General features: G+C 33.0%; 4 protein-coding genes across 11 annotated transcripts; 3 read left to right on the top strand and 1 right to left on the bottom strand.

The window, feature by feature from the left end:
* The first annotated feature begins 254 nt into the window (after positions 1 to 254).
* LOC122402778 (high mobility group B protein 6) lies at positions 255 to 1,451 on the top strand. Its single transcript, XM_043405864.1, has 4 exons — positions 255 to 456; positions 537 to 607; positions 756 to 1,101; positions 1,176 to 1,451. Exons 1-4 carry the CDS (start codon positions 358 to 360, stop codon positions 1,284 to 1,286), a joined length of 627 nt encoding a protein of 208 aa, XP_043261799.1. The 5' UTR covers positions 255 to 357; the 3' UTR covers positions 1,287 to 1,451.
* On the bottom strand, positions 1,412 to 18,849 carry LOC122402776 (hydroxyacylglutathione hydrolase, mitochondrial). Of its 7 annotated transcripts, XM_043405858.1 has the most exons (10): positions 18,832 to 18,849; positions 16,239 to 16,351; positions 15,949 to 16,070; positions 15,754 to 15,883; positions 15,220 to 15,594; positions 14,963 to 15,140; positions 2,553 to 2,662; positions 2,042 to 2,384; positions 1,869 to 1,972; positions 1,412 to 1,793 (listed from the first exon to the last, which is right to left on the bottom strand). In XM_043405858.1, exons 2-10 carry the CDS (start codon positions 16,275 to 16,277, stop codon positions 1,521 to 1,523), a joined length of 1,674 nt encoding a protein of 557 aa, XP_043261793.1. In that variant the 5' UTR covers positions 16,278 to 16,351; positions 18,832 to 18,849; the 3' UTR covers positions 1,412 to 1,520. The 7 variants fall into 7 exon arrangements, with proteins under 7 accessions (XP_043261793.1, XP_043261792.1, XP_043261797.1 ...); XM_043405857.1 differs by lacking the exon at positions 18,832 to 18,849 and having other exon boundaries at positions 16,239 to 16,378; XM_043405859.1 differs by lacking the exons at positions 1,412 to 1,793; positions 1,869 to 1,972; positions 2,042 to 2,384; positions 2,553 to 2,662; positions 18,832 to 18,849 and adding an exon at positions 13,509 to 14,650 and having other exon boundaries at positions 16,239 to 16,378.
* LOC122402775 (ATP-dependent DNA helicase Q1-like) lies at positions 4,458 to 6,624 on the top strand. Its single transcript, XM_043405856.1, has 2 exons — positions 4,458 to 4,584; positions 4,883 to 6,624. The coding sequence occupies exons 1-2, from the start codon at positions 4,536 to 4,538 to the stop codon at positions 6,622 to 6,624; spliced, it is 1,791 nt and encodes a 596-aa protein (XP_043261791.1). The 5' UTR covers positions 4,458 to 4,535.
* On the top strand, positions 7,717 to 12,524 carry LOC122402774 (TBC1 domain family member 16). Of its 2 annotated transcripts, XM_043405855.1 has the most exons (6): positions 7,717 to 7,877; positions 7,960 to 9,014; positions 9,095 to 9,434; positions 9,503 to 9,928; positions 10,006 to 10,299; positions 11,134 to 12,524. In XM_043405855.1, the coding sequence occupies exons 2-6, from the start codon at positions 8,138 to 8,140 to the stop codon at positions 11,516 to 11,518; spliced, it is 2,322 nt and encodes a 773-aa protein (XP_043261790.1). In that variant the 5' UTR covers positions 7,717 to 7,877; positions 7,960 to 8,137; the 3' UTR covers positions 11,519 to 12,524. The 2 variants fall into 2 exon arrangements, with proteins under 2 accessions (XP_043261790.1, XP_043261789.1); XM_043405854.1 differs by having other exon boundaries at positions 7,717 to 9,014.
* Positions 18,850 to 19,163: the final 314 nt, after the last annotated feature.

The following is a 19,163-nucleotide window of genomic DNA, read 5'->3' as shown; positions in this document are numbered from 1 at the left end:
GTGCCTTCTTCTCGTGGAAGCATGGTACACGTATACTTAAATGAACGTTGAAAATCATGATCTTTAATTTATATAAATTACTAGTTATGTAGTATTTTATAATTCTATATACGTTTTATTACTAATAAAAAATAAAAATAAAAATATAGTACACCCCTAGCCAAAACAACGTGTCGACACAGAGAACTCTCCTTAAGCGGCACGAATCCAAGATGCCAGGTATATTTATATCTGTATTAGCGGCACCTGTCATACTAAAATTCTATTATGGTAAATAAACGTGCGCGGCTATCGAGAACGTATGAAAACAATGTAAAAAAAAATATTAATTTGATTTAACTAAAACGTATAATTAAAATGTCAGACGAATCCGAGTACGACGTAGAACCAGAAGAATTTGATATTTATAAACAAAAGTACCAATTGCTACTAGATAGATGTGAAGTTCTACAGCAGGTTTAAATTTAACTTTAATACTTAGAACTACTAACAATTCTTTTATGTTGTGAATCTTATTAAATTATTTCCAATTTTAGGAAAATGAAAGATTGGTTTACCGAATTCAAAGAGTAAGAAAACTTCTAAAGCGCACGAGAAAGGAAAAAAAGTTAGTTCAATTTCTAGGTTATGTATTGATCATACCATAATATTGTCTGTTATTTTTAAGATAAAAATTATTGTACCTGCTTAATGCTTTATCATATATTATTTTTTTTTTAAATGACGTGCTTTGATAGAATATTTTGATACCGTAGATTTTTAATCAATCGTTTGGATAAACATGGTGATCGTTGGAGAGAAGTACCTATGGGCGTTCTTGAAGAAAATAATGTATTCCAAGCAACATCTAAACAAGAGAAAAGTGCAAAGGCCAATGCTCACAATTCGAAAGACGAAAGAACAAAAAAAGGAACAAAAAGGAAAGGTGCAAAAACAGATCCTAATGCGCCAAAAAGACCAGCGAATCCATTTTTCCAATTTTGTCAAGAGCAGAGACCTCGTGTTATGGAACGCTTAGCTGGTGAACCAGAACCAAGCAAACAAGAACTCACTAGACAACTTGCAACTACTTGGAAATCTCTTAGTTCTGAAGATAAGAAAGTATGCATTTAAGAGAAAGTTATTTATATTTGTGTATTTGTATTGAATATTTATCATTTGCATTTCTTTTTCAGGTATATTATGACATGTATGAACGATCCAAAGAGAAATATGTTGCTGAAATGCAAATTTATAATAAAAAGTCAGAAGACACACCAAATCAAATGTCTTTAAACATAACATAGTATTTATATTAAAGATAAATATTATTTGTAAATACGTAATTTAGAATCAAATATTTGCACATATGTCAATATTTATGTATAGTAATACAAAATAAACTATAAATAAGATTAATAAAAATTGATCATGTAATAAAATATATGACAACAAATAAAATTTTGTTTAGGAAGAACGTTTTGTGTTGTTGAAAGGAAGAACGTATAATTACTGTTGTGACTTTTGAAACAATAATAAATTTATACTTTGAAATTGTCTTTCTCCCTTCTAAGGAATGCCATGGTGTGAATTGGATCTTTCTGTTTGGCATGATCCATAACAGATTGTTCATGAACTCGCATAAATGGATTTGTTAATTTCTCATCTTGAATAGTACTAGGTACAGTAGGGCAATGTTTTTCGCGTTGTACATGAATTGATTCTATTTTTTGACGAATAGCTTCATTTTCAGGCTCTACATGTTGTCCAAATTTCAAGTTATTTTCTGTATACTCGTGGCCACAATACACTTTCTGTGGAGCATTCAAAATATTTTTCGTTTATACACAATATTGCAAATACGAAAATAGACATAATTGTCTACTTACAGTTTCATTAGGTAATGATCCTAAAATCTTAATGAGCGCTTTGTACATTTGCTCCGCATCGCCTTCAAAAAATCTACCACAACCTCCAGCAAAGAGTGTATCTCCTATTCAATTACATTGATTACTTCTTAATAAACTTATAAGTAAAAGAATACGTGATCTTATCTCTTTACCAGTGAAAACTGCCGGTGGATCTTGATTTCCTGTGATATAATAACAAATATGTCCTCTGGTATGACATGGTGTTCCAAGACATTGAACTTTTAGTTCCCCAATATTAAAACAATCATCGTGTTTCACTTTATGTGTAAGCGCCTCTATTCTATCGTCACCTCCATACACTTGTAGATTATCAAACATCTTACATAGTTTAGCATTTCCTCCAGCATGATCCCAATGGTGATGGGTAGTTAAAACCTTTGTCAAATTCACATTATTTTGTTCAATGGCAGTAGCAACACTATCAGGATCAACAGGATCAACAATAGCAGCTTCCTGTGTTGTTTCGTCGATAATCTTTCAGAATTACAAAATTCGATATTAAATTTTGTTTTAAATAATACAATAAAATTCTCTATCATAAATTTTAATTAACTTGTAATATAGTTGGAAAAGCTATAATAATTTAAAAATTCTGTACACTACGGAAAGTGAAAATGTAAAAAATAAATAAAAAATACGCACAAGATACATATAATTATCTTGAAGTGCTGGTAATATTTGAACCTTCATATTTGGTTGCATTATTATTGTAGAAACTGTTGCGCCAAAATTATTTTTGGAAATACTTTTTGCTAAAAACGTAAAGATAATATATTTATATACAAAATAACGTAAACATTCTAATAAATATTTAGCTAAGCTATGCATTTGAATTCATAGTAAAAAATCAATCCTATATAAAATAAATTGATAAAGTGCATGTATATTTTACTTAAGTTATCATTATTAAGTATTTGTGCAAAATTTATAACAATATTAATACCTTTATTTCAAGAATTATTTACCACCATTTAGTCTTGTTTTTAATGCCATGTCAGAATATTATTTTATCATACAACGTTATTTTTACTGTCGCAAGAAATATTTTTATACAAAAAATATATATTTAAATGTACATATAAATACAGACTCATATGAATAAATTATATCAAACAATCGCCATAAAATTTGCAATACTCCAATTTACTTATCCAAACAGTATAACTCATGACTTTCTTGAATTTAATAAATTAAAAATACAAAATGATAGCGTAGTAGCGAAAAGTATACTTAAAAACGGAATACCCTTGAAATATAGAGATGTTAACGTATTTTCAAGCCAAGGACTCGCACGAAATAATGCATTTAACATATTTACTAAATATATTTAATTTCGAACAACTTAATGTGATTCTATATGTTTTATACTATCAATTACTCAATATTAAAAATCAGGCGAAACATTACTTGCCTGCTAACTACGTAGTACTATCAAAAAGCTGGTTTCAACCGATCGCCGAAACACGATGTAATACCGGTGATAGGCATTAGGTTACGTACATACGTAGATAGAGATCCATCAATTCGTGCCGTTTGAGGGGAATATGACATAATACAATATTCCACATATGTACCATGCTTCCACGAGAAGAAGGCACAGCGTGTTTACATCCCCACTTTTGTTGCAGTCCGTTGACTCACAGGTATTGGTTGAAAACGGTGACGAAGATCGGTGACAGCCAATCAGTGTACTGCAGCAAGAGTGGGGATGTAAACACGCTGTGCCTTCTTCTCGTGGAAGGACGATACATACGTGTGCATTCTCTTTTCTTTTTCATCAAGCTTATAGCGTAGAAAAGCAGGCTATCTTTTTAACGCATGCATGCAGAAAATGACATAGTATTCCTATCAAGTGAAAATGAATATTACATGACCTCATGCTTGATTACTTTAGAAAATTATTTTTAAATTTTTAGAAAACGAATAAAGTTACTCTATGACGGATGTAAATTCAATAACTTTTTAACGAAGTCTCAGTCAAGAAATTGTTATTCTTGATTTTCGTCTTATTTTGGCCTCTAAAATCTCCTATTAAAATTTTTCCCAGGTGTGGCCGAACACTCTGTATACAGGGTGTCCCAGCTAAAGTGTGACAGTCGTGATACTGCAATAACTATTGATGATACGGAAAAATTGTTTATATGAAAATTGCAGGATAAAATAGGATCTTTATTCTGGCGTAAACGGAAATTTTATTTATGTTATTAATTTCAAAGATACGTTGATGAAGTTTCGTTTTTTAAATGGAACTATATATTTTTTTTTGGATCATGCGATAGTGTTTTTCAATACGAATTCATTAACCTGCAATTTATTTACCCGATTTTCATTAGTTTTCAAGATATAGCGCTTGGAAATTTACTGATTGTCAGTGATTAGATTTTACAGATAAGGAGAGGGGATTGTATTTATCGCATTGAATTCTCCTCAAATGGCAAGAATTAGTGGGGACACGTGTGAAACGTGCACACTGTCGGCGTCGAATTAACCACTGTTCAGTACATGAATACAGACATTATAGTGTAACTTAATTAGTCATCGATTTTGCTTAGTTATGAATGAAAAATAAAACGATTTTTCTAATTTAATGACAATTCATGTAAATATTTGTTTAATTTATTTAAGATGTCTGCAAGTAGCTCGAAAGATGTTATAATAATAGATGAATATCAAGGTTTGTTATTAAGTTTATAAGAAATGAACATTAAAAAAGAAAAGATAAATCAATTATTAATTATTATTATATATAAATATGTGTAACGTATATAAAATTTTTATGAATTTTGATATATATGTTTGTTATTATTTTATACCGAAGGACATTTTCGCTCATCGATAACTAGTATTGAATTATGTAAACTTTAAGTAAATATATCTAATTACACTATTATAACTTTTAAATTCCATGATTCTGATTCTATTTTTAAATTTTAAAATATTAAGATAGTTAAAAAATGCAATAATCTTTTCAGTTACCGAAGAAGATGAAATTGCTGCTATTGATTATGAATTGAAACAAATCGAGAATGAATTACAAACACTCGAAGATCGTAAAAAAGTTTTAATCCAACGTAAAGAAAAATTACGGGATAATGCACTTTTGAAGAAGAGTTTATCTGTATCGCAAAAGAATTGGAATAACGAAGATTTTAGTTGGTCCAAAGATCTTAAAAAGGCTTTAAAGAATGTTTTCAAAATTGAAAAATTCAGAGAATTACAATTGCCAACTATGAATGCAATTTTCTGTAAAGAAGATGTTATTTTAGTTATGCCTACGGGCGGTGGTAAAAGTTTGTGTTATCAGTTACCTGCTGTTATTAGTAAAGGTATTACGATAGTAGTTTCACCATTAATTGCATTGATGGAGGATCAATTACATGGGTTACAAAAGGTTAATGTAAAAGCTATGATGCTAAGCTCAAAATGTAATAAAGAGAATGTCAAAATTATAATGAATGCACTTGTGGATAAGAACTCTGATCTAAAACTAATTTACGTTACGCCAGAATATATGGCGAAATCTAATCGTTTTATGAGTAAATTACAAAAAGCCTTTGAAATGAAACGTTTGGATCGTTTTGCAATAGACGAAGTTCATTGTTGTAGCCAATGGGGACATGATTTCAGACCAGATTATAAATTTTTAGGAATTCTAAAATCCATGTTCACAAATATACCAATTCTTGGTCTGACCGCAACTGCTCCCGCTAAAATTATTGTAGACGTTCAGAAAATGTTAGATATCCAAGGTTGCTTGGTTCTAAGAGCTACATTCAATAGGCCAAATCTGTTTTACGAGGTTCGCCGTAAGCCAGGAGATAAGAATACATGTTTAGCTATGATAGAAAATTTATTAAAAAATCGATTCAAAGATAAGTCTGGAATAATTTACACAACTACTATTAAGGATGCAGAACAATTGACAACTGATTTAAGAACATTAGGCTTGAAAGTTGGATGTTATCATGCGATGCTAGAGGCTGAGTACAGATCAGAGGTATATTCTAAGTGGATATCTGGAAAATACCAAGCTGTAATAGCCACAATTGCTTTTGGATTGGGTATTGATAAACCAGATGTACGTTTTGTTATCCATCACTGTATTTCAAAGTCAATGGAAAACTTTTATCAGGAGAGCGGTCGTGCGGGTAGAGATGGAAAGAAATCAGTGTGTCTAGTCCTATATAGACTACCGGATGTATTCAAATTAAGCACAATGGTATTTCAAGATAAAGTTGGTTTACAAAATTTGTACAAGGTACTATTATACTGTTTAGATCAATCTTCGTGTAGACGTAGCATAATTGCAACCCATTTTGAAGAAACTTGGAATAAAAGTGATTGTGCAGAAATGTGTGATCATTGTCGCAAACCTAAAGATAAGATAGAAGTGAATATAGTAGTATATTGTAGACAGTTGTACGAAATAATGACTAAAGCAGTACAAAGCGAAACAAGATTGACCGCCTTAAAACTTATAGATGCTTGGTATGGTAAAGGTGCATCAACTTTACGGGTATCTTCCGTACCAATACCAAGGTTTACAAGAGAATCGGGCGAAGCTATAGTAGGGCATTTACTTGTAAATGGTTATTTGCAAGAAGATTTTCATTTTTCTGCATATTCTACAATATCGTATTTGAAACGTGGTCCCAAAGCAGTATTAGCATTTAATAATAACCATGAAATACTTTTTAATTATGAACTGCATTAATGTATATAATTACATTAGATCATCTGTGATAAATATTATTACAATAGTGAAATAATGTAATTTTGTGATACAGTATCAGTAATAGCATTATTATAAATAATATTTATAAAATTGCTATCATAATCAAAATTTATAATTTTTACAATGTCTTTAAATATGCATATTAAAAGTGCAAAAATTTTTTTACCCCTAGGAAAAAGAATGTTTCCAGAAGCCAATAAACATTTTCTAATATACGTGTATATGTTTACATTTTTAAGTAGTGTTTTAGATAATTCGAAAAAAACAAAGATCGTATCTGTAACAAGTTTTGGTTTGCCTTTAATATAAAAATTACTTCATAGATGTAAACGCGAGTGTAATCGATCATCGAAAAATACTTCTTAAAATGAGTTTTATAAATAACATAGGTAAAAATAAAAAAGTAATTCAAACGTATCTAATACAAAGAAAAAATCAATAAAAACAGCATATACGCGTTGAGCAATGGTATGTCGGCGGCTTGGATAGTAAGCCAACCACCAGGTTCACGATCAGATGGAAATATTGATCCTGGATAAGGGGCATCTGTGTTCCGTCTGTTGGCAAACACGTTTTACCACATCGTCACTGAGCAGTGGGTTAAAGTGATATTCGATCTACAATTCATTCATTGTTAGAAATTTAACAACGAGCATCGTGTAATTGTGGTCAATCATGAATGGTGGTAACGATCGTTTTGTATTTCGTGATGTACGTACACACGTTTTTCCGTGAAAGCCCGTTCGTGCATACAACGAACAGTGACGTGTCATCTATAAGTTGTTAATTTATAAATCCATTCAAATCGAAGGTAACTATACAAAGTTTCCCCGAGAATATTAAACATAAAAGAATTCTCGACGTCCTTTGGTCTTTGTTATAAATTCGACGAAAGTTTGGCAATATGTTATCTCCTTGACATAAGGGTAACACCGTACAAGTAGAGATTAGAAACTTTGGAATTAAGATGCATGCTTCTCCGTATATGTATATATATTATCATCAGCTTTGTGTATGTATCGAGGCTAATTGGCGCGGTAACTCGCTTGCATGCTTAAATAGGCATATGATTGCGGGAAACGCTACAGAACGAGAAATCAGTTCATTGTAGCATTTCGATGCAGCTGTATTCGCGCGCTTCTGCGCGACGAAGTTTGACCCCTGCAGTCCCCATGCCCTGCAGGAACATTGAAGTATCTCGCAAGAATCATCGAAGGGAATCAGTGGATCTGGTACTTCCAATTCTTAAGCGTATACTGTGCTGTTCTTACAAATCAAGACTGTTTAGATTCATAACGATTCATTGATTCACAGTTGGACATAAACGATGCCTCGTAATCACTGTAACGATCGTCATTCGGGTCTTTTTTATAACCCTACGGCAATTGATAATTGCGTGAGAAATTTTTAACCGCGAATAACGAAAATTTCAAACGATGCTTTCGTAAAAGTAATTAAATGACTTGGATGCACCGATCTGCCTCGAACGAAGATGCCTCTGCCAAACATTCTCAGAAAGGCAAGCAGTTACATTTTAGGCGACTGCAACCAAGACAATCGCCGTACCATGTACCACGATGGCGAGGCGTTATTTTGTAAAAATAACGTCTGCGTTCATCCCCCGACATTAATGAGACAAAATTCCGATGTGGTGCATCATCCCGGATACATGGCCATAACATGCAGACTCAATAAAAATTCAAATATACCAACGCTGCATCTTAGTTGGATTCCTAACAGTACGCTTCGCAAACATCCAACGACATTAGAAAATTTAAACGTGAGAAAACTCGACTGCGTTGCTCATCGAGACATCGATGTCAGTTCGCATCATTCTCAGATATCCGAGGAAAGCTGTGATTTAAAGTACGATTATGAAAGTGCGGGAGACAAAGTTGATGTCTGTTTAGAGGTAAAGGAACCTATAAATTGCGGGGATTGCGAGCGCGTTTGTTCCGGTGGATTTCCACGCAATTCACGCCTTGAAACTGATGACGGGAAAACGAAGAACGATGCAAGAGAAAACTCGTGCGACGATCAAACCGTGTTTATATCAGAGACCAAAGAAACTTCAACCACCGATGCCTCTCAACAAACGAACCATTATCAATCTAACAGTTCGCCAGTCACCATACACGAAAAGAGCGATCATAGTATTAATTTGAATCGTTTGCGCTCTGAATCTTTGGGCTTGAAATATGACGAGAGTCGACATTATAAAGATAAAAAGTCTATTGAAATTCACGAGAACGATGGAAAAAGCATCGACGAGGAACTTAGATATCCGTATTGCGATGATATCAGTCTTAAGAGTCGTAGTATGTCGTTAACCTCTACGTGCAGTTTATCCGTTGGTATAGCTTCGGATGGTATGTAAATAAATGATTATATCGTTGATTTTACTATGGGTTACAGGGGTTATTAATGTGTAAAATTTACCTTTTCTTAGCCGAAGAGATTCCATCATGGATGAGGTCGCCGGAACTTCTGGCTTTGCAGCATAACCTCACATTTCCTGAAAGTGCAACAGCTTCGCCAGTGACATTACGTAGAGCACACAGATGTAGAAGATTTTCCGTTGATCTCAGTGAAATGAGATCTCTAAGGTTATTCTTTGCTGACCCAGCCTGTACCTGTGGTCAATTAGTAGTTGCGAGTAGAGAGAGTCAATATAAAATCCTGCATTTTCATCATGGTGGTTTAGATCGATTGGCGGCGACTTTACATCAATGGCACCAGCTGCTTTATCCACGACTAGATACGGATGCAGAAGAAACCCTGCCATATAGGTAAGATTTCATTGATACCATAACTATTGATACTCTATAAGGTATTTATAAAATTTACTATAATATAGGCATTTCATGGTATGCCGACCAGAGGTAAGTCGTGATGAGTTGCATCCAGAGGAAGGACAGGTGCCGATGATCACGTCGTTAGCTTGGAAGGATTTATTGAATGAAAGGGGACAGGTAGAAGATGATCTTGCCCTTCGTAAAGGAATATTCTTTGGTGGATTAGAACCTGCATTAAGGAAAATTGTATGGCCTTTTCTGCTTCATTGTTATTCGTATCCAAGTACTTACGAAGATAGGGAACAGATCGACATCATTCGTAGACAGGAATATGAAGAAATACAAAAACGTAGAACAAGCATGAATGCAGAACAGGCGGAGCATTTTTGGCGAAATGTTGTATGTATTGTAGAGAAAGATGTTGTTCGCACCGACAGAGGGAATCCTTACTATGCAGGGGAAGATAATCCAAATATTGATGTAATGAAGTATGTTTACTTATTATCAATAATAATTTATAATTCTGTTATTTATTATTAATAATATTAATATACTCCTTTTACAGAAATATTCTACTGAATTATGCAGTTTATAATTCTCGATTGGGATATACACAAGGTATGTCCGATTTGTTAGCTCCGTTGCTGGCAGAGCTTAATTCTGAAATTGAAGCCTTTTGGTGTTTTGCTGGTTTGATGCAAAGATCTGTAGCTGTATGCACACCTACTGATGTAGACATGGACAGAAATCTGTGCTATTTAAGGGAATTAGTTAGAATAATGGTACCAAACTTTTATGCACATCTTCAAAAGCATATAGATGCCTTAGAACTTTTGTTTTGTCACCGATGGATACTTCTGTAAGTATCCGTATATATTCTTCCGTTATAGGCCCCAAAAGCAGTCAACACCAAGGCAATAACCTTTGATGTCACTACAATGTTTCATTAAGTCCCAGTTTCTGAAACATTGTAGCAACAAAAACTCGTCGAAGGTTGTTGTCATGAAGTTGACTGCTTATGGGGCCTTTCAAACATAATACAGTATTTTTTCATTAAATGCTCGGCATCCCCTTCCCCCGGCTATCTTACTTGAATATTTTTGTAATTTGTCAGAACAACTATTTGACAAATGTTAAGTAAAAGTAGTTGAAATTTTATCATGCTTGATTCCATTTTAAACAGAAAAACTTCACTAGTACGTTAAATGAACTATATCAAGAAAATGGCAAACGTAAAGAAGTTTTAATTTTACATTTGCAAATCGATACACGGGCATTTAAACTTCTTTCAAACTCTCATTCCTTCTTTGTCTTTCGCTAGCTCGAATAGTGAGCTAGCTAGCAAGCAAGGAGTGAGCTAGCTAGCTAGGAAGGAGTGAGCTAGCTACCTACTCTATAACCGCAGAGATTAAACGAGGTTTGAGTTTTGTGGATCCAGTAGCTAAATGACCGGTCTCAAGCTACGAGCACTTACCAAAAAAATACTGTATACTCGGACCAACGAGACGAGTCAGCAAACGAAAACAAACGTCCCTAAATGGGGCTCGTAAGTGTCCTTTAGCAGCCAATGACCGTAACCGCAACATCGACTACATCGAGCACTTTGTTTTTCTTCGCTGATTCGTCTCGTTTACCCCGAGTATAGTTTGATTGCATACAAATTTGTTCTTACTAATTACCATATATCCTTCAGGTGTTTAAAACGAGAGTTCCCCACTGAAGTAGCATTAGTAATGTGGGAAGCTTGTTGGGTTAATTATTTGACAGATCATTTTCATCTATTTCTTTGCCTTGCTATAATGTGTGTTTACGCAGACGATGTAATAGCACAAGATCTCAGAACAGACGAAATGCTTTTGCATTTCAGTTCCTTAGCTATGTATATGGATGGAAATCTCATATTGAGAAAGGCAAGAGGTCTGCTTCATCATTTTCGTCAGCTTGTACGTTTACCATGTACATTAGCAGGACTTTGTCGCCAATGCGGTCCAGGAATGTGGGATAGCACTCATGACCCTGTTATAGAATGCGTTGGTCATGACGATGCACCATGTCCATACTTGAACAATTACGAATAACGACCTAAATTAACGAAAGTGATAAAGGCATCCTACTGTTAAAGCTTTTAAATTATTCTTACGTTAAATAATAAATTAAATACTACTCTTACGTAAATTAAATAAGTTCTATAAGACACAGTTGACTAAATGTTGTAAGTAATAACAGAAGTTGATGAAAGTAATATTTGACTTATATACTGTTTCTATGAAGAAATTCTTAATCAGTTCAATATGAAAGGCAAAAAATTGTACGTTTACATCGTGATGAATCTTATTTCCATAATTTCTCAACATATAAATGTCGATTTGAGAATGTTCGATAATAAATAAGAAACAGAAAGACATATCCTAAAATTCAATGTTATACGAAGTTTGTTTAAAATAATCTTGACAAATTTTAATAACGATGCATCTACAACTCCTGCAAAACAAAAAAGTATTATGTACTAAATAATTAGGCGAAACTCGTATGATTACGATGAGTTCTGACCGAATACCTGTAGTACAATTAAAGACTGACGACCAAAGGAGAATGGAGTAGTACAAGCATCCTTGGCTTCAAAATTTCCAAGTAGAAATGGAAGCTTTTTCATCGTGTAAACATCGTGTTATTTATTTACTACAAACGGAAATGTGCCATTTTAGAGCTTGGTACAAAATCTAGTCTGACAGCGGCAAAATAAATCAAATATAACTTAATATAAGTATCGCATAAACATTTATTACAAGTCTGTTCAAAGTTCTTGGTCAATTAATGATATACGTGTTCACTTTGGGATATTTACCTGTGTGGTATTTTTCAATATTTTTTTCTACAAAACAATTTTAAATTTATTGTTAGTTTCACACATTCGCTACATACAATGTATCATTTTCATTATTAAATATAGCAAATTTCTTATAAATAAAACTACATCACAAATTTATACATATTATAAGTATCTTGATGACCATTTCTTTTTCTTATTTTCGTAACCCAAAGTGTATTCATACTAGTCTATTTGCTCAGAACAAATCGAGAATATAAAATAATAAAGAAACACTTCGTTCTATCTTTTAAATTATTTCATCTTTTATCTAAATAGATGTTACGTTGTCATGAATGTACGAAAAAAAAATGATTATTTACGTGGCATCGTACAACTGAGAAAAACTCTATTCAATGATGTCTAGTAAAATTGTAAGATTTCATGCAAATAATTTAGTGCTTTTATTGTGCCACTTTGTGTTGTTAGACTATTAAAGAGGAATTTATGCGTGTTAAAATTTGTTCTGATAAGTCTAACTAAGTATGACATACAAATATAAATAAATAGAAATATGTATATACGTAAAAAAATAAATTTAAATAAGCTTATATAATTACTCATTTCTTTTTATTCATTTATTTTTAGAAAATATATGTATACATATTTTACTTATTGTATACTACATTTACACAGGTACATGGTATGAGAGGCATATTGTGAATACTTTTTAGGCAGTTTTATACATACCATGTATAAAAATATGTTCCGCGATATTCAAAAGGAAATATTTAATCAATTAATAATGTGTTTTTAATCTTTTTTGCTTTTCCTGTATACTTATCATACGAAACAAAATATGTGCTAGAAAATCGCAGAACCGAGTTCCTGTTTGAGTGAGAAACACTGAATAGGCCATTGCCATTTTTTAATGCCAAGTGCATTCATTAATTACAAGTCTACAGTTTTAGGTGAACTTTCATACCATTTAATAGTTTAGAGAATATTAATAGTTGGCCACCAAATATCACTTGTTTGAAAGACATTTTATGTACAGTAGACACTGTATTAACAATAATATATACCGAATAAAAATATACCAAAGTTAAAGGATATATACAAAAGTTAACTTAAATTAATCTTATCCATTTGGCTTGTACACGATTAATCCTGACTTGTGCCAGTGTATTGTCAGTTTGTAGTAACACATTGTGTTACGAACATTATTATGTTTTCTTATGTGAAAAAAAGGATTTTTTTCTGATAATGGTGCTAATGGAAAGGAAACAATAGAAATAATATTAATATCTCCTGATATCAATGACAGTCATTCATCTCTACTGACATTCTATATCTAAGTTATCCTTCATTTTGAATAATAAGTACAAGAAAATTTTTTAAAACGGTCGTTTACATATTAGTAAACTTGTTACTGAAATTGTTGAATATTTCACATATTTCGATCATGATTCTAACGTTAAAAAAAAATACATTAAATATTAAAATCATTAACATCATATTAACAATTATGAAGGCTATTGCAAATGATTAAATTTTAGATTAAATGAAATTATTTTAGATATGTATACATCCTGTAGTATTTAAAAATTTTTTAAATAGAATAATACATTCTGCACCATTATGTAATCCCTTTTTTCTTCTAATGTTTTTGATTTTATAGTTTATAGCTTTTTATTCAAAGTAGATTATTCTGTAAAATTCTTATGCACTTGTATAAAATTGACAGATACTAGAATCATGCAAGCGATAGCCCAAATTACAACAAACACGAGCCAATAATGACTAGAAAACGGACTTGCAAATTTGTTAACAACACCGAGACCTATAACTTTATTTGTCTTTTGCCTAGCATAATACACCAAAAATGTTGGAATCAAATACTGAATTCCTGCTCCAGCGTATGATCCAGTAATTTCAACTAATATAGACAAATCTTTGGTGCTCAGAGCAATTAGATACGGTGGCAACACTGTCAATATTGGGAAGACAAGTTTGTTAAGACACGAATAAGACGCGTCCTCGCCGCGGAATAGCGATTTTAAATTGTTTCTAAGAGTAATAGCTATAATTGGAAAACTCGTACTTAAAGTAAATACTGGAAAGAGTGCCAAAAAATATTCTATAAGAATAATAAAAATATTATTACTTTTGGAACAATCTCCAGACCCGCGGGGACTAAAGTCTAACGTGTAAAGGTCGTCTAAATGTTTAAAAGCAAACGCTCCGGTTAATGCCAATAAAAGATAAAAAAATGCTATCAAAAGGTAATCCAGCGCTAAAAATCGACTTAAAGTAGACTTATTTTCAATTGGAGCGACCAACGCGGGTAAAGAATGATGACACATAAATGAATAAATACAGGCACCAAATAAAGTAGGAATACCTGAAATATATATGTGTAATTACTTTATTTGTTCAAATGCTGGAAAATAAATATTTGATAGTTCTAGAAATAGAAACTAACTGTAATACATTCCCGAGCAAAAATACAAGAAATTTACATAGGAAAAATTTGAACCTCATATAGGAACTACCTCCTACAGGTATAATTTTTTATTTTCCAAAAATTTATTTTCCCATTGCAGAACTCAACTTCTTCCTGTATTAATTTATTGCATTTTACTAGGAAAAGAATTACTCATTGTCCGTGTTTCTAGAATCACTGTATATTTGTTAATTATACCGACAAACTTACCAACGATATTTGCTGCTGGAGGATTTCCTTGTGCACCATGAATGAATAGATTTTTTAAAGCATACACAATCATGATAGTAAATGCAAGCCATCGCATTGCTGATGTTAATAGTTGAAGATACTTGGTCTTTTGAATATTAAAAAATACAAAAGGCCCCAATAACAAAACAAATATACTCTGAAAATAGTATTTTCGTTACCGGACGAGAGCGTAGTAATTAATAATACGTGTATTTAAATTTTCATACTTAACGTACAAGAAATATCCTATATGCATGTTGACGATTAAGAGTGTATTCTTCCCAACAAATTTCAGTATCTGGTATTGTATCATTACACGTATAGTTCATTGGCTGATAGGTACAAGCAACACCAGCTAGAGTCTTTGCAACGGCTGCTCCGTAAATACTCAGATCTCCATAAAGATACGTAACAAAACACAGATAGAATAGAGTTGTGCCAAACTTATTAAAAAAAATTGTTGCCATCTGACCCATCTCTATTTTATCAGAAATTACATAATATCGATATGTCATGTCTGCGTAATCGGGATTATTTAAAAATGGTGTAACAAGCGGAGTATCTTCGGAATCTGAATTTGGCGACCCAGATTCGCCTAAACATTGTTGTACCTACAATTGAAAATTAGTAAAGAATATATAACTTGTATCGATCAAAGAATTATTTTGAACGACTAGTTCGAAAAGCAGATATATCCTATAAAAAGTATAATGTTACTTATAAAACGAAAGACGTGCACATAGAACAATAGATTGAAAAATTTTAGAAACCTCAGATTCTGATTCGTTGAAAGACGAATCTTGAGAAAAACATACTCGCTTTCGATATTGAATGTGTCGCCAAGTTACTATAGCATTGGCAGATGCCATTACCTCGATGACAAATGTAACTGTGATAAAGCTACAAATACAAAATATCGCGTAATTACAATTTGCTTTTAAAGTTAATGGAATTTAATGACATACCTTATGAACGCTAATATTAAAATTATACTTAATCCAAGAGCCCATCCTGCTTTACTAAAAACAGCAGGTAATGTCAAAGCCCCTGTGCCAACGATCAAGTTGAAAACATATATCAAACCGACCTGAAATAATTAGTATACGAAACTTTATGCATGAAACAGAAAAAAAAAGCAATCGTAAAATACCAGTAAATTATTATTATTTAATCGTCAGTTTTTATTTACGGTCAAAGGTTATGTGATACCATATGTCAAAAGCACAGTAACCCCGAGACAAGATTGTTGGCTTACCCACGTCGAATATTGGTCGCCTGAATTTTGATCGGGCATCTCGGCTTCAGTTACAAACTAAAATGAATCAGTCTGCCTGAGATGCTTTGTGTTGTTGTCGAGCATGTCAATCACTGATGCCAGAAAAGCACCGTCGGGTGCACACTCACACATGCCAGATACGCGTACGTGAGCTCGTGGAGTTTCGGAAAGACGACAAAGGCAAACTGACGCATGCCCTCTTCCTCGATTCTCCGAAGCTGCCCGAAGTAATTTCGGACCGCTTCGTGGGAGTCGAGAGTGAAAGGCTCACATTTGCCTTCTCGCTCTTAACAACTGAAATCCGACCTCCCGTCAACGGCATACGATTCGGATTCTCGAGCCGAGATTCCCGACTGCTCAGGCATTTTTACTTTCCGACCTATGTAGGCGCACATAAGCAAAGTACCCATAATGAAAAAAAAATTTTGTAAAATTTATTTTACGGAAATACACGTTTTAAGACCTCCTGATCATATTTTAATTATTGAAAAAAAAGAAATTTTTTTTATTCCCATGTATGAGCACACATATGTATATTATTATTACGATTGAGTATAAATAGCTAAATGAATTTAAATGAAACTTTACATTTAAGATTTATGTTCTCATTTCAAAGTCCGGTTAGACTTTGACTATAATCAGTCCATGGATAATAATGATTATACCTCTTGTTTCATAGTTGTTCCGATATATGTATAGGCATAATGTATAAAAAATCTTTTAAATGTTTCATATAAATCTTAGGACGAATTAAATTTTATATATGTTAGACAGACGCGTTGAATGGAATTAGGAATTAAGAAATACGCAGGGTATTCGTATACATGCTTTATTCCCGTTCTTTCAGCGTCGGAAAAACAAATGAGCCCGTCCTGGGCCTAGACCCTCGCCTTTGTTGTCAGCCTTCTCCCCCATCGGTAGGGGTGGGAGTGTTGACGGACGAAGGCCAGCGCCTCGGCTTGGACCTCGCCTTTTCCCGACGCCTTACATATAAAAAAAATTATATAAACTTTTTCTCTATCTTCTCTAGAAAAGAAAAAATTAAATGAAATCTTATACATTACATGCTTACTTAAGTCGCATTGAAAACGAATACCACAAATGTTTTAGAATAATGTGCAAAATGTGATTACGATTTTCGCTAAGACAAATTGAAAACTCGGTTCTAACAAGGAAAAGTTGGAATGGTACCCGATTTTTGGTTAGGTTTTACTTTCAGATATTATTAAAGTTATTACAGATACTTATCTTCAGAAATAGAAATACATTCAACAACCAGCGTGGCGTGAATGACAAGGTATTTGCCTGCAAGTTCCGAGCTTCTTCTGCTCTGCAGGTTCAAACCCTGCCAAAACAAATCCTTTTTTTTTATTTTTTCAATCATATTTTAATCGTACACTAAATGTGACATTATATTTTTGTCTGACCTTCGAATATTTTTTTTTTTAAAGTTGAATTTAACCAATTACATTTAACATATGTTATTTTCAATGTACGAAGTACATGAATCTGGATGGTACTTTTCGTAAAAACAGTGAAAACATAACAATTTCAAGCACCACCTACATCTAATGAAAGTTCTGTTTTCACAGAAATAACAAAATTTTGTATTTAACTCTGATGGAAAGGCCGCTTCATTTACATTGATAAAATGTGAACGATTTTCGGATAGTCGTACCTTGTAGCTCGTACTTTTTACCTTATACTTCAGGTAAAAAGGGATATTAGCTGGGAAAAACAGTTTTATGACATTACCTGTTAACTTATGTTACTGTTCTACAATGAAACGCTATGTTTTGTACCTTTAAAAATATTCGACTATGTCCTTTTAAAATTTAAGATACAACCCATACTGTCAAACGGGATCACTTTTCCTTTGTTTCTAGTTAGTTCTATTTAGTTTGTCATAACAAATTGATACGGTTATCTCAAAACAATCGAGGAAAATCATTATTAATTAATTTCTGCAATTATTAATTCTACTGTTTTGTTTATGTTGTAAAAGTAAGAACTCTTCTTATTGAAAAATACCACAGCGTGCACAATACTGGTAAAGAGTGGAATCTCATTTTAATTTATTAATTTTCAATCTTAAAGTATTTTGATTTTCAAAAATCGTATTAATAATATACATATGTGCGCTCATACATGGGAATAAAAAAAAATTTCTTTTTTTTCAATAATTAAAATATGATCAGGAGGTCTTAAAACGTGTATTTCCGTAAAATAAATTTTACAAAATTTTTTTTTCATTATGGGTACTTTGCTTATGTGCGCCTACATAGGTCGGAAAGTAAAAATGCCTGGGCAGTCGAGAATCTCGGCTCGAGAATCCAAATCGTATGCCGTTGACTGGAGGTCGGATTTTAGTTGTTAAGAGCGAGAAGGCAAATGTGAGCCTTTCTCTCTCGACTCCCACGAAGCGGTCCGAAATTACTTCGGGCAGCTTCGGAGAATCGAGAAAGAGGGCATGCGTCAGTTTGCCTTTGTCGTCTTTCCGAAACTCCACGAGCTCACGTACGCGTATCTAGCATGTGTGAGTGTGCACCCGACGGTGCTTTTCTGGCATCACTGTCATGTCATCGACCTAGCTATCGTTTTGTACTTTTCCAGCGATGAGCGGAGGGCAACTACACCGAGGGCACACAAAACTACACAAAACCATATTACATATCTATCCTTCGATTTTAAAACTATTTTATCTATAGTTTACATGTTAAAACGTGATTTTATCATAGATTCTACTTCTTTTTATTATTGCAGTAAAATTTTCGAATTGAATGTGTGTTACGCAAAAAATGCGTTAATCATAATTTAAATTAAAATCCGTATCAGACGTACAGTTTATGACGCGTGCAATCGATTTGGTAACCAAAGCGAACTGTGCTGCCAACTAGTTGCCGA

This window comes from Colletes gigas, unplaced genomic scaffold (assembly GCF_013123115.1).
Source record: "Colletes gigas isolate AHSC1104 unplaced genomic scaffold, ASM1312311v1 Colletes_gigas_Sc00039, whole genome shotgun sequence".
NCBI lineage: Eukaryota > Metazoa > Arthropoda > Insecta > Hymenoptera > Colletidae > Colletes > Colletes gigas.
Note: the sequence above shows the minus strand (reverse complement) of the source record. Positions and strands in the feature narration are given on the sequence as shown.

Coding starts and splice junctions, on each gene's coding strand:
- LOC122402775 (XM_043405856.1), top strand. CDS start 4,536: ATGTCTGCAAGTAGCTCGAAAGATGTTATAATAATAGATGAATATCAA. Junction 4,585..4,882: donor AATAATAGATGAATATCAAG/GTTTGTTATTAA, acceptor TAATCTTTTCAG/TTACCGAAGAAGATGAAATT.
- LOC122402778 (XM_043405864.1), top strand. CDS start 358: ATGTCAGACGAATCCGAGTACGACGTAGAACCAGAAGAATTTGATATT. Junction 457..536: donor GATGTGAAGTTCTACAGCAG/GTTTAAATTTAA, acceptor TTCCAATTTTAG/GAAAATGAAAGATTGGTTTA. Junction 608..755: donor CGCACGAGAAAGGAAAAAAA/GTTAGTTCAATT, acceptor TTGATACCGTAG/ATTTTTAATCAATCGTTTGG.
- LOC122402774 (XM_043405855.1), top strand. CDS start 8,138: ATGCCTCTGCCAAACATTCTCAGAAAGGCAAGCAGTTACATTTTAGGC. Junction 9,435..9,502: donor GAAGAAACCCTGCCATATAG/GTAAGATTTCAT, acceptor ACTATAATATAG/GCATTTCATGGTATGCCGAC. Junction 10,300..11,133: donor TGTCACCGATGGATACTTCT/GTAAGTATCCGT, acceptor TATATCCTTCAG/GTGTTTAAAACGAGAGTTCC.
- LOC122402776 (XM_043405858.1), bottom strand. CDS start 16,277: ATGCCCGATCAAAATTCAGGCGACCAATATTCGACGTGG. Junction 16,071..16,238: donor GCGACCAATATTCGACGTGG/GTAAGCCAACAA, acceptor TAATTATTTCAG/GTCGGTTTGATATATGTTTT. Junction 15,595..15,753: donor TCAACGAATCAGAATCTGAG/GTTTCTAAAATT, acceptor TTTCAATTGTAG/GTACAACAATGTTTAGGCGA.